The sequence below is a fragment of the Sinocyclocheilus anshuiensis genome, unplaced genomic scaffold (assembly GCF_001515605.1).
Source record: "Sinocyclocheilus anshuiensis isolate Anshui unplaced genomic scaffold, SAMN03320099.WGS_v1.1 scaffold202, whole genome shotgun sequence".
Lineage (NCBI taxonomy): Eukaryota > Metazoa > Chordata > Actinopteri > Cypriniformes > Cyprinidae > Sinocyclocheilus > Sinocyclocheilus anshuiensis.
The window spans coordinates 869,805-884,242 of NW_015542342.1; the positions used below are offsets into that span (position 1 = coordinate 869,805).

The 14,438-nt window shown below is 37.3% G+C and overlaps 1 protein-coding gene across 2 annotated transcripts in view; it reads right to left on the reverse strand.

Moving 5' to 3' along the window:
* LOC107691233 (probable helicase with zinc finger domain) overlaps positions 1 to 14,438 on the reverse strand; it is a 71,730-nt gene that overhangs the window by 14,759 nt on the left and 42,533 nt on the right. For both annotated transcript variants that reach the window (XM_016489741.1, XM_016489742.1), the window contains 2 exons: positions 7,666 to 7,870; positions 2,300 to 2,351 (listed from right to left, as the gene is read on the reverse strand). In XM_016489741.1, coding sequence (XP_016345227.1) covers positions 2,300 to 2,351; positions 7,666 to 7,870 — 257 coding nt within the window. The remainder of the gene's footprint in view (positions 1 to 2,299; positions 2,352 to 7,665; positions 7,871 to 14,438) is intronic.

A 14,438-nucleotide genomic window follows, 5' to 3' on the forward strand; every position in this document is an offset into this window, starting at 1 on the left:
TATATATATATATATATATATATATATATATATATACACACTGTATATTGCATAAAGAATGGAAGTATCCACTGTGACCTTAATGACATTTAATGACGATTAAGCACATTTACTTCATAATTATCATACGACAAAGTAATAAATAAATTAAATAATAAAAGTAACACTCTATTAAACTAAAAATATATTTTAAGGTGGACTATAACCTGAACATGTTCTTGTTGTTTCATGGAGTCACCCAATACTGATTCGTGTGCAGTTCCTTTGTGCACACCCTGGTTTTCCTAAAGACCTTTTGCTCAATAGGTCTGATCTAAAAGCTATAGTGTGAAAATCTACACCCTGATACACCCTAATCTTTAACAATTTCAGGGTCATCCCGAAATGTCCTCAGGAGCGCTGAACAGCACACACTACACACACACACACACCTGGCCCAGACACATGGCAATCCAAGGAAGTAATTCAGGGAGAATTGTCGCTGCTGCCACATCATCGGCGGGATCGTGATTTGATTGGGCGAGAAGTGAGGCTGGAAGGAAGTTGGATCCACTTGACTGATCTCGTCTCTCGCTATGCTCTCGCTCTCTGTCTTCACTTTCTGCCTCGACAATCACTCAAGCGGCGCTCCACAAACTAATGACCTCGATTTGTTCTGACAGCACTGACACATCACACCAATAATATCCTCAAACTCTCCAATCAGAGGTCAAAGGCTGTGAAAACATCTCCTTCATGAGAGGCTAATGCAGCTGCTGACCTCTCCGTCACATTCTCCAGGAACTGCTCAATATGAATGTTAAGCAGGTAAACTTTGACCACCTCGAGTTCATCTTAAGTGGCTATCTATACACAGCTTTAACACTATATTACCTGCTGCCAGCATACCAGTGCCAAGGTATGCAATGTTAAAGTGGAAAAGTATTTTTAAGATGGTAGAATTGGAAATAAAGTACTATGATTGCATGTACAGCACTTGCTACTATTTTTTTATATTAGCTTTTTAACCACAGCATCTGGCATAAAATACAACAACTACACTACTTTGGTGAATTTCAATATGATATGGATTCCTTCAATGCTGTCTTCATGAACATTGTGAAACTTTAGTGTTTTGGGGGACAGAAATGTCTCGGGTTTCATTTGCATTCGGAACGACATGAGGGCGAGTAAATTATGACAATTTTCATTCCTGGTTGAAAATTCCCATTAAATACACAAATAACTTTCAGTAACTACAAATAACTTCTCTTTCACACATTAATTATACCAAATATTAGGATATGATTATTATTATTAGGATATTACAGTCGTATATATACACGATAAATCAATATATTGTCAATTTTGTTTGAAATATACCTTTAAAACCCCCTGTGGTCGACAGTGGCGCCGGCGGCACTACTTGCAGATTTGAATGATAACAGCGAAAATACACAGAATTTTCATTATCCAAAAATATATTTTCTTCACTTTCACGCATTATTATACCAAAAATGTAAATTTGCATGTGAAAATGTAAAAAAATGTAATGCCAATCCTAGTATATAAGATAAATCAATAGATTAAGGTCATTTTAGTTTGAACTATTCGTTTAAATATACACAGAACTTTAATTATACAGCATAATTTTGTATTCACTTTTACGCATTATTAATTGAGTCAAATATTAGAATATTATCATCAATGATATTGTATATTAATAATGCCAATCATATTATATGTTAAATATCAACATAATATCAACTCTAACCCTATGAAAAACACAGTTAAAGCTGACATTATTAATGTATTGATGCGAATACATTATTATAAAAATGCTTACATATTAGTAAATTAAAAATGTAAAATGCATTTATATTATTTATATATATTAATTATTTATATGCATTTATATTTATATTATTATTATTCAGATTATTTTATTTGTTTTTGTACAAATTACTTGTTAATAATATTCTAATAATATTATTATTACAGCTGTATTGAATATTAGAATTTATAACAATACCATACAGTATGTGGTATCTTGACAGTACTTATGCATTAATGGAGAACAATGCTTGATTTTTCCCTTTGGATCTGGTTGTTGGTTTGTTAAGCATTTTTATTTTTTTTTGCCAACACATTTAATATTTGCCCACAAATTGACATGTATTGATGTGATTACGCTATTGTAACAACCTCACGCTATAGCAATTCAGAGCTAGAGAACATGTAATGAGAGCAATTAAGAGAAGCCTGGGTGAAAACGTTCAAACCTTCAATAACAAGAGGTCAAAGAGAGAGAGAGACTTACCAAAGCCTTCAGGGGGGAAGGGTTCAGTGTGATTGGCCAGCTGTCCTTTCGCCTGAGGAGGAAGAGGAGGGTTTGAGTGAATCAGTGTTAGAGGATGAAGGAGTCTGCGTAGGGAAAGTGAAGGGGGAAGGGGGTCTTACGCATCTAGTGTGCTAACTATAGTTACAGGGTCAGGGGGTCGTGCTTCCCCTTTCCTTGGTGAAGAGCATCGCCGTGAGGCAGCACTGATTTGTCAAAACGGTTACAATGGTTTACTTCCACATGGTCAGGCAAATCGCGTCTGAGATGTTCGTGATACGTTGGTCGGGGAGTTGGCTCCACGTGGGTGGAGTTTCAGTAAAATGAGGGCAGAGGGCGGTTTGAGGAGGCGGTTGGGAGCACACACAGATGATTTCCAAGAAAAGCACAGCACTAACTGCAAAGACAATCAGTGAATGGAGTGGAACAAACTCTTGTTCTTGGTGCCTGAATTACAGCACCGCAATGTACAAGGAAAAAACCCTCGCTTGTATTTTTTTGTGCTGCCAACGACTTCCGAATCAGAGTGTATTGATGCGATCCGTTGGGAAAGCGTGCCTTTTCAAAACAGATCAATGTCGTTGAGTGCATACAGAATGACATGCTGACAGCATCAACGGGCGATTGAGGCGTTCTGCTGGCCCGAGTCCTGGCAGCGCCGAGCACCGCTGCTCTGGGGTCAGCACGTTTGCGGGGATCACCGATCACGCTACTTATCTCAATAGCAACTGATGAGACACTTTCTGTATAAAGCCTGGGAAATTACAGCACAAAAAATGGGGACGCACCTGGGAGATGTCTATAATCACACTCCAATCAAGATACATCAGAGAGGTTATTTGGTAAAGAACTGGGTTTTGAGTTTTTCCCTCCTTGGTGTGTATGGCAAAGCTTGTGCTGGACTGAGATTGATATCGTTCCTTTTAAGTTATGGTTGAAAGTGACGTGACATGTGGCCAAGTATGGTGACCCATACTCAGAATTAGTGCTCTGCATTTAACCCATCCAAAGTGTGACATCATTGATGTTGAGAAAACTGGGAGGGTGGTAAGCAAAATCAAACCAGGAATGTATATGATGGGCAAATACCCATATTTACGACTTGGCCACTTGAGAGCGCATGCATGCGACAGGAAGTGCGCAAGATGGTCTCATATCTGAAAAATGCCAAAGCTCAGTGCCCTGCAAGGAATAGTTCACCCAAAAATTTAAATTTGCTTAAAGGGTTAGTTCACCCAAAATTGAAAATCCTGTCATTAATTACTCACCCTCATGTCGTTTCAAACCCGTACGACCTTCTTTCATCTTCGGAACACAAATTAAGATATTTCTGATGGAATCTGAGAGCTCTCTGACCCTCCCATAGACAGCAATACAACTGAAATGTTCCCGAGTACAGAGACGTAGCAAGGAGATCTGTAAAATAATCCATGTGACATCAGGGGTTCAACCATAATTTTACGAAGCTACGAGAATACTTTTTGTGCCCAAAAGAAAGAAAAATAACGACTTTATTCAACAATTCGTCTCCTCCGCATCACCCTGGTGGCATTTTGGAGAATATCCGTTGGACGTAAACAGTGTATGCTGTTCTGTGTCAGCTGCGTCACACGGATACGCTGTTTCCGTTCAGATCAAATCACAACAACATAGTAAACAGATCCGGCGTGACGCAGCTGACACACAACAGCATACACTGTTTACAGGGTGATGCGGAGGAGACGAATTGTTGAATAAAGTCGTTTTTTTTTTCTTTTGCACACAAAAAGTATTCTCGTAGCTTCGTAAAATTACGGTTGAACCCCTGATTATTTTACTGATCTCCTTGCTACGTCTCTGGACTTGGGAACATTTCAGTTGCCTTGCTGTCTATGCAGGGCCAGACAGCTCTCAGATTCCATCAAAAATATCTTAATTTGTGTTCCGAAGATGAACGAAGGTCTTACGGGTTTGAAACAACATTAGGGTGAGTAATTAATGACAGAATTTTCATTTTTGGGTGAACTATCTCTTTAAAATTCTCTCCCCATCATTTTCATGGGAACAGATTTGGATAAATGTAGCATTGCATCGCTTGCTCAGCAATGGATGCTCTGCAGTGAATGGGTGCCGTCAGAATGAGAGTCCAAACAGCTGATAAAAACATCACAATAATCCACAAGTAATCCACACCACTGCAGTCCATCAGTTTGAACATCTTGTAAAGTGAAAAGCTGCATGTTTGTAAAGAAACAAAACAAATCCATCAAGATGTTTTAACTTTAAATCCCCTGTTGTCCTCTCACATCAAAATCCAACAAAATACTTGTTTTGCACCTTGCTTGTGTTTGAAACAGTGCTACATCCGTGCATATTTCTCTCCTGATTCATATGAGATGACTTTTTCACTGGAGAAAGCAATGTTATGGATAAAACACCCATATTTTGTCCAGAAGCAACGGGTTGGAGTTAAAAACATCTTGATGATGGATTTGTTACACACAGCTTTTCACTTCACAAGATGTTAATTGATGGACTGGAGTCGTGTGGGTTAATAGGGGATTATTTGTGATGATATATCACTTCAGAGTGGTATTTATGTCTAAGCACATCCCATCATTCATCGCGATAGGAACTCATGAAGCCCAATATCGTGAGATGTCGAGAAAAACTTTCCAGTTTAAGTTAAATTAATTAGATATTACATATAATTTGGTAGTAAAATGTTGCACATTTTTTTGGTGTAAAGTATGCATATTTTATAAAAAAAATTGTATCTACAAACAAAATCTTAAAAGTTTGATAAATAGGCTTGTGAAACACGACTTGAGCTGGTTTTGTGAGATTCACCAATAAAACACTTGGACTTTGAAGCCACTAAATCAAGCAGTCAATAATCCTCTATAGCTAGTTCAAAGGAAATGGAGGGGGTGAGGATAAACGGATACAAATTTGAGCTACAGAAAAAAGAGGGCAGAGGAAGTCTCCTCACTCATCTATTTTTGGCATGTTTACCTTCCTCCCCTTAGGACTGAGGATTGATTGATTAAATTTCCATGACTTTTGAGACAATATTCATGACCTAATGTTCCATTATTTTACAAGTATACGTGTAGAAGCAATATAAAAATCTATGTTGAAATTTATCATGGATGCAGGGATCCAATATACTGATACACATGCGTTTTCTTTCTTAACTGCTTACATTCACTTAAGACAAATTCGACTGTGTTTACGAGGATACTCGCCAGGACAGGCATTTTGACAATTTTGTGCGTATTTGGCCGTTTAAGCACAATAAGCTGTGAAAAATAACTCAATTTGGTACTTGCAAGGTATTTTCGAAGCGGCTTTATGTGCACGCGCTTTGGATGTGACTGTGAGCACGCAGAAAATCGTCTCTGGAGCGTGCAAGTACTGAATGGTTTTAAAAGACTTAAAAAGATGTGCAAATGATACAGTTTTGTGACGATGCAACAGTGGCCCAATTAGGCAAGTGACAATTCTGTGAACTGTCCCGAACGCGAGCGAATGTCTCGTATTGAAGCGTGCAGCAGCTCTCTTGTAGTGCAGATGAGATGTGCTGATGTGAAGCTGCTTCGAGAGAGTGAAAGAGAGAAGACGGGGGACAGCTGAAACACGCTGTTTTCAAATGACTGGTTTGATCTGATATTCTATCTGGATTTATTTACATCTAACCTACATGCGATATTAAATGTACATAATATAAAATGTTTGTGGGAATTTCCTGCCTTATAAACCCGAAACCTGCAGGAACGAGTAAAACTGTGTGATATATGCACAATCCTGCACCGAAATTCAGGACCTGATTGAAAATCTATTCTATTATATAGAGCCAAACCCTTTTACTAATGTCAGCGGGGGAGAGCGTGCGTGACTCCACATCACAGCACGTCATATCAAACCCTCCGCCGTGGACGCCACTGACCGTATCCAAGCAGACGTTGCGACTGTCATGTCCTCCTTTCCGTGCACAATGAGATATAAAATTGGCCCATTTAGTAGGAATTTCTTGTATTGTGAGGAGGCCTGAATGTGCTATAAGCCCAATTGTGGCATTGTGTGAAATGCTAGAGGAACTTAATAAAATCAAGGGCATAACAGCTACTTTTCTCATTCAGAAAAACAGTTTATGAGTCTGGATTGTTCTTGGTGTTGCTTCTGACTAGTTAAGGGGTAGGGCTGGGCGATATAGCTAAAAAATGTATCAATGATATAATGTTTCATATCGTTCGGTATCGATAATTATGGACATTTTTATAACCTTTTTTAAAACAAAGAGCAATAGAATTTTTTTTTTTTTATTTAACCACTGTATTTTTAAATTAACCCGATTTATTGAGACAAACAACACATTTTTTGTTTTAACAAACACAAAATAAAAATGAAACAAATATCTAATTTCTAATGTTTTATATGCAGATTTAAATAAGTCTTGAGGAAACTTTTGGCTTGTCTCCCGAGGCCACAGGAGGGCGCAATGAACAAAATAATGCAGTTCATTTAAATTGTCAACGCAAGGAAGTAACTCTATAAAAAAACGTGCATTACGTCTAAATTAACTCATAAAAATCAAATATAATTTCGTAAATTGCATAAACAATTATGAACAAAATAGCATAATGTATTTATGCATTGCTTAATCCAAAGAGCCGAAGCTTCATTCACACAGATTCACACTGCATTTAAAACATATGAGACGCAGTGAAAAGGAATAAACCTCCACAAATTCGTGACGTGTTTTCTAAAAGTTTTAACTGTTTTAACTTTGCATGGCTTTCTATACATCTCTTCTCTGAGACACGAGTGCAGCAGTCGTATTTGTCCGTCTAAAAAAATGCGCTGAATATGCGTTCTGTGTGAATGGCTTGGTTTCGGTTTTAACCTAATCAAGATCTTCTCCGCATTGAGCTTCTATATTTCTCTAATATTTTGAATGAATAACGCAGCAGCGGCGCGTCTCGTGGGCTAGACTAACAAAACGTTAAAATGCAACAACGTCACTTACATCATCACCGCATCTCGTGCACCACTGATGACGCTCCCTGACGCACTCATAACATTGCAAATGTTTATTTTAAATTCGACTAATATTCATTCTTTATTTACAATCTCCTCATCACAGGCAGGCACAGCACTCATTTCAGCATGTGTTTGTGTGTGCTGCGTGCGTCACTCATAGCACGTGCCTATATCGTGCGCTATATTTTTATATCGTTATCGAAGAAGGTGTACCGTCGATAAATATCGATACCGTTTTATCGCCCAGGCCTATTAAGGGGTTTCATCAAATCTCCAAGTAATCTGATTATTAGTGTTTGGGATTTGTACAGGATGAAGACTCGTACCTTGGGTGGGGAGTGCTGGTGCTTGCCGGGACCCTGGGGATGTTGCGAGCGCAGGGCACGAGGGATGAACTCTGGGGCCAGCGGGTTGAGCACGTAGGTCTTTTTCAGCTCCAGAGCCTCCAGCTGGATTTTAATCTGTTCAAAGGTGATGCCGTGGAGACTGTGGTTCTCATGACAGATGGAGATGAAGGTCTCCCAGAACTTTCTGTGAAGGACCAAACGGATGCAGAGGTTTTGAGTAAAAACAGCACTCATCATTAAACAGGGCTGATATCTGATGTACCTCACTATATATGCGCCATCAACACAAAAGAAAACCAAGAAGGTTCAATCTAGAGCAGAAGTTGCCAAACTTTATGCTAGGACCCACCTAGAGATTAAGACCAACATATTTTTTTAAAAGCAAAATCTGAAAAAAAAAAAAAGGAATGGAAATTATAAATGGAAAATAGAGTTCAGTAACCAAGTCATATGTTGATTCGGTAGCTAGCTGTTTGGCAGATTCGACTCTAAATTCAGGAAAGGATTCTTCAAACTAGGGCTGCACGATAAATCGCATGCGATATTTAATGCTGCGAGTTAAATATCGCATGCGATTTATCATGCAGCCCTACTTCAAACTGATTCAAACCAGTAACCTGTCAGTTTGTAAGTCTTTCAATAATTTATTAAAATAACCACTAATAAGTCTCAGACTAACAGGGTTGGGTCCCATTTAAAATTAAAGTGAGAATGAAGACATTTTAGCAGACATGATACTGAATTGCAGCTTGAATTTGAATGAAAATAAAATTACAATGAATTGAGGAAAAACAACAGAAGAAATTCACTTAATTTTTTACTAGAAAAGCAAAGTTTGTCAAGATAATGCTTGACAATGCCTTGTTTAAAAGTTTGGGAAAGAATGACAGATAGTCATAAGTCAACTATAGAATTTCTATTTGGTTTAAATATTTCTTCATATCAAATAAAGTATCTTTTGTTGACCAGGGTGGAAGAACATTTCATTTCCCTGTGTTAAACTTCTTTGAATTGTAATTCAATTACTCTTCCTGTTATTCTAATTCAAACTCCAAATCAACTTCATGTGGAATGCTTGAATAAATCACTGATCTACAGTGATTCCAAAGCAAAAGTATTTTACTCCACCATTTTTTTTATTCATTTTTTTTTTACTTTAGAGATTTAAAAAAAATACAATTAAAATTGTCCTATTGCCTTACATTACTATAGCATTTCCTTAAAATCCTACTGACAAAGCCATTATAATAACTGCCTACTGAATTGTGATTGGTATTTTTCACCTTGGTTCTATTTAACATCTACAAAAGAAAGACAGTATATTGCTTTGTGTTCATTCCTGTGCACAGCCAGCTAAAAACAAGACATCCCTTATAAAAATCAACCATGGTTTTGCTACAAATAAAACCAAAAAACCCTAGTTACTATAGTTAAACCATGGTAACCACAAATTACCCATGTTTACTATAGTTTAACCATGGTATTTGTAGTAAAACTGTGGTTATACAAATGGTAATCAATACGCCAAAAATCCATGGTTACTATGCTTTTACTATAATAAAACCATGGTTAATTTTCATTAGGGATGCTAAATTTACCCAAAAGCTTCAACATGAATCTTTTGCTGCTGTGTAAGGATCGTCTAGTTACAATCTAGTTGTAACTGCTGCAGCCCGATTGTTAAACCACAGACAAAAACATTAGCTATGTTTCCATCCAAAGATGCGAAATTAACTTGTGCGCAAAACTGGAATATCGCATAAAATATTTGCGAATAAAGCACCGTTTCCATCCAACGAGTCAAAGAGAACAAAATCGTCACTTCACTGATAAACTGGCACCAAATATCTCTAAGAAAAATAGGAGAAGCCACTGAATATAATAATTCTCATGTAATAAATTACTTGTGCTTCAGAGAGAGCAGATGTAACACAATAAATGCGGTCATTGCTTTTAGAGGTGGATGCCTGCTGTTTGGGAACGCAGTCGTTTAAGACAGTAATTATACAGAAATACTTTGATAACAGACTTTTCTCAGGCATTTCAGAACGACCAAAACAACATATAGATGCATTGAAACGAGATCGGTCCGCTGGTTCGATCAATTTATCCCGTCTCATAGCGCAAAGTCACATGACTTTTTCAATGCGCATGGTGGAATTTATTCAGTAAATGTGTTTCCATCGTAGTTTATGCGCATTTTTTCTTATCGGATAAAAAGTTTATCCTACTCAGTTGTGCGCATAAGTTTTTTATGCACATTTTTAGAATTTATGCGCATCTTGGCATTTCCATCCAGCGTTTTTTTATGCGATAATCCAAAATGAGCATAAAAATAGGTGGATGGAAACATAGCTATTGAAAGCGTTTGCCCCAAAATCACATATGACAAAAATAAACTGCTTGACCATAACCTTTCACATTGCTCGTGACTAATCAGTACAGCACAATCAAAATCTAAAATAAGCCACATTTCAAGTACCAAAATAACAATCTAAACGCAATGCTGCCTGGGACAAAAACAGTGAATCAGAAACACTCTCCATAAACATAAAACACTTCCCAACACCAACACAGCTGCCCATAACTAGATTTGTTATGCCCGATGGCTGATTATATGAAGTGGGATGGAGAGCAAGGGGTAAACGTGGAGATTTTCAGTGGGTTTTAATTAAAGCATCACCCAAGCGTTTCAGATACTACAAACTACTCATTTGAAGTAGTTGAACTGCAGTTAAACCGTAGTTATCAAAACCACAAGCTACTAACAAAAAGTACTGTACAACATTGAAGCTATTTAAGGGAGCAATATCTTATGATTTAAAATATAATTTAATCAAAGCCATATTTTTTTTCAGTTAGGGCGCAGCATTAAATTTGAACAGCTTTGAACTTGCACTACTTAATATTTTATTGATTATGAGTCTAAAGAAATGTTTAGACTAAGAAATGTTTCACGATTAGAAACCAACAATTATAATGCCATGCAGGGACTGCTGCTTAAATGGGATAATTTACATGAACCGTCTGAAAACTCCTTCACTAGAATTCATTGGACTTTCCAATTCCACAGAAAGAAAGAGAACAGTTTAAGAAAGCATCTGGTTATTCCTTCAGCTCACACAGCTTTCAGACCGTGTGTGAAATACGATGTCATTTTTAAACCAGAAATACAGTGCTTTGTTGTGGTGCACCGTTGCTTGTTGCTTGAGTTAGTCAGATAACTACTTTTAGCTAGTTACTCTACAGTACAGATTTCCATTCTGAGAATCGCCGAGGGGTAAAAGCATCTATTATTATACACATGCAAGGCAGAAATATGACTGATTCTCCCCCTAATAGCCGTATTTCATTATCGCTGCAGCTTGGAAAAGGCAAATTCACAATCCTGACTCCAGTGACATCAATCTCAAACAATCTCAGACCTCCACCGTGACTCAGAGCTGGTGAAACTCGATGCGTCACCGTGTAATTTAGCTGCTGATCTCTCCTGCCTCTTGTAGCATTTGAAGCTGCAATAATTTGGTGAGTTTAAGGTTGCTAAGAGATGCTTGAAGATAATGCACAGGTCGGGATCGCTTGACAGCATCAGTGGTCAACCGATGTGAGTTTAAGCCTGAGGCAATTCTAGTAAAGAGGGGGCCACGAAAACCAAAATGTTTTATCCGTAAATATGAGGCGTAACATTTCCGTCACACGGAATATGGTATTCGGCCAATCACAACGCACTGGATAGCTGGCCAATCACAGCACACCTCGCTTTTCAGACCAATGAGCTTTGTAAAAATCGACGTGTTTCAGAAAGGCGGGGCATAGAGGAGAAACAATAATGTACAGTATGTGGAAAATAATGTGTTTTTTGAACCTTAAACCGCATAAACGTTTCATTACACCTAATACTAGAGCCCGACCGATATATCGTTTTGCCGATATTATCGGCCGATATGAGCCTGTCACAGATCGGTATAAGCCGCCGATATGCCGCCGATATTAACATTTACTTTTACAGAACATATAATGCGGATAAAATGCTTGAAATGGTGTAATTACTTAGTTTGTCCAGCAGAGCTCTATTGTTTGCTACTGGCGACCTGGATGAAACGCTTTAAAGCTTGGTTTATGGAAAACCATTGAAACTTTGAACGGCCATATCTCCGTAACGGCGCGGCGAATCTGCACCAAATTCGGGGGATCCCTTCAGCTCGAGGAACCCTCTCAAACGCGAATCGTCTATAGGCCCGCTTTCGAATGAGACCACCCCCGCGTCGATAGCCCCCGGGGTTCGGGAGTTACGGGTGGTTAAATCCAGTCCGGCGCCAACCGATCAAGCGATCCCGGGGGCCTACCGACGCGCGGAGGGTGGCGTTCGAGAGGGCTCCTCGAGCTGAAGGGATCCCCCGAATTTGGTGCAGATTCTCGTGAAAACCCATCAAGAACATGTCTGGGACAGGGAAAATACCCAAAAAATATAAGAAAAAAAAAAGTAGCAAGAAACTATATTTTGCTGAATAAATTAAAGCCTATTTTTAAAATCATAAAGATTTTTTCCCCATTGTGACATGTTCATGACAATGTTACATTTGACCGCCAAAATTCTCATTATTGTAACTCAAAAATAAAAAATTTTATAAAAGCATTTTTTATAAGTTTAAATATTTATACTTTGTTGTGGTAATTTTGTAATGCTGATTTTAACCTAAAAAAAATCTTAAAAAACTCCAGTATCCAGTAAATATAATTTGTTTTTCTTTAGGTTTCGGGGTTATTATACAACATCCAGCTAACAACTGCAGCAAACACATATTAATCTGTCATATGTAAATAAGGAAATATCATGAAACCTCTCAAAAACATGTTTAGGTCATAAATAAATACATACATAAATATATATAAATACATAAGTAAATTATATATATATATATATATATATATAAATAAAAACAAGAAAAACAAGAAACTATACTTTGCTTAATAAAGCCTTTTTCTTTTTTTTTTAAACATAATATTTTTTGACATTTTCATGCCATTTAAGCCCCAAATTCTCATTATCATAAAACATTGTCATTTTTATTTAAGTAATGCAAAAATTAAAACCGTTATAAAAGTAATATTTTATAATTGGGGTGAAATGTTTGAACATGTTTTCATGAAATTAAACCATATATTGATCTATAAAAAAAAAAAAAAACTTTACATTACAAAAAATTTGGGAACCATCATAGCACTTTAGATGGAGTGGCCATCATTCGTCATGTCATGAGGTCAACGCTTCGATTACTGAAGTCAGTTAAACAAAGCTGTCCATTAGGGCTGTCAAAAAAAATAATAATTCGAATTTAAAATATTCGTCGAATTTAAAATAAAAATCCACATTCGAATGCAAAAACGTTACATTCGAATTTTAGGTGTGCGTCAGGCAGCTTTTTATCGGTGGCGTACGAAATGCGACGACAATGCAATGCTTTTGTTAGCCTGTCCAGTTGAACCCACTAGATGCGGCGCTGCTACGTTGTTCATTCAAAACATTGCAGAAAAAGAGAACAATCAATGCAGAGATGTTGTGGTTTACGTCAAAACCGAAACCAAGCCGTTCACACAGAACGCATATTCATCGCATTTTCTAGAGGGACATCTATCACCGTTGCTCTCGCTCGAGAGAGCAGCATGTTTAGAAAGCTATGTAAAATTAATGTAAGTTCAACTTTTAAAAAACATGTCTCGAGACTTTATGGCGGTTTTCCCCATCCCACTGTATCTCAAGTTTTTAAATGAAGAAAGTACTTTTTGTGATTGGTTTTCGGTCCTTTGTATTAAACAATAGGCATACATACATGCATGAACAAGCAACTTTATTAATTATATATGGTTCATAAACATAATTTTAAACATTATGCACTTTTTTTTTTTTAAAGATAGTCGTGTTATTTTATTATGCTTTGAAGAAACGGGCATAATATTTTGCTCGATGCGCCCTCTTGTGTCCTCAGGAGAGAAGCCAAAAGCTTTTTTTCCCCCTAACTGAAATTATGCCTTTTAAATTCTAATATAATTCGAATATTGATAATATTTAAGTAAAAAATTCGAATTTAGTTTTTCAGCCACTTTGACAGCCCTATTGTCCATTCAGCTTGCTCATAGCATAGAGTCCTCAGCGCACACACAGATTTAACTGCCAGGCCCTCCGGCTTGACATCTCCTGTGGCCGGGCTCTAGCCATTGGTTGATGTGAGTCTGTCTCCATAGCGGCACAAAGAGCTAAAACACAAGAGGTCAAAGGTCACAGAGACAGGGGATTGTTACCTTCCTGCCAGCTAGATAACTTCATTCACTGTTCTCTTGTATTTGTAGCTTTGCTATTAGGGCTAGGTTTAAATTAAAAAAAAATATATATATATAACAATTTGATTGTGCTCTTCATTTGGACAACCTTGTATTTATTCAGTAACACTTCAGATCAGGGAACACTACACACTATTAACTAGCTGCTTATTAGCATACATATCATTAGCATATTGGCTGCTTATTAGTAATTATAAAGCACATATTAATGCCTTATTCCGCATGACCATATTTTAGATCCCTTAACCCTATCCCATAGCTAAACTTAACAACTACCTTACTATCTGTTAATAAGCAGCAAATTAGGAGTTTATTGAGGGAAAACTCTTAGTTAGTGAATGTGTGTTCCCTAATCTAAAGTGTTACCATTGATTCTTTAATCCCAGGCTGATCGTTTAATCAATATTTGAAAA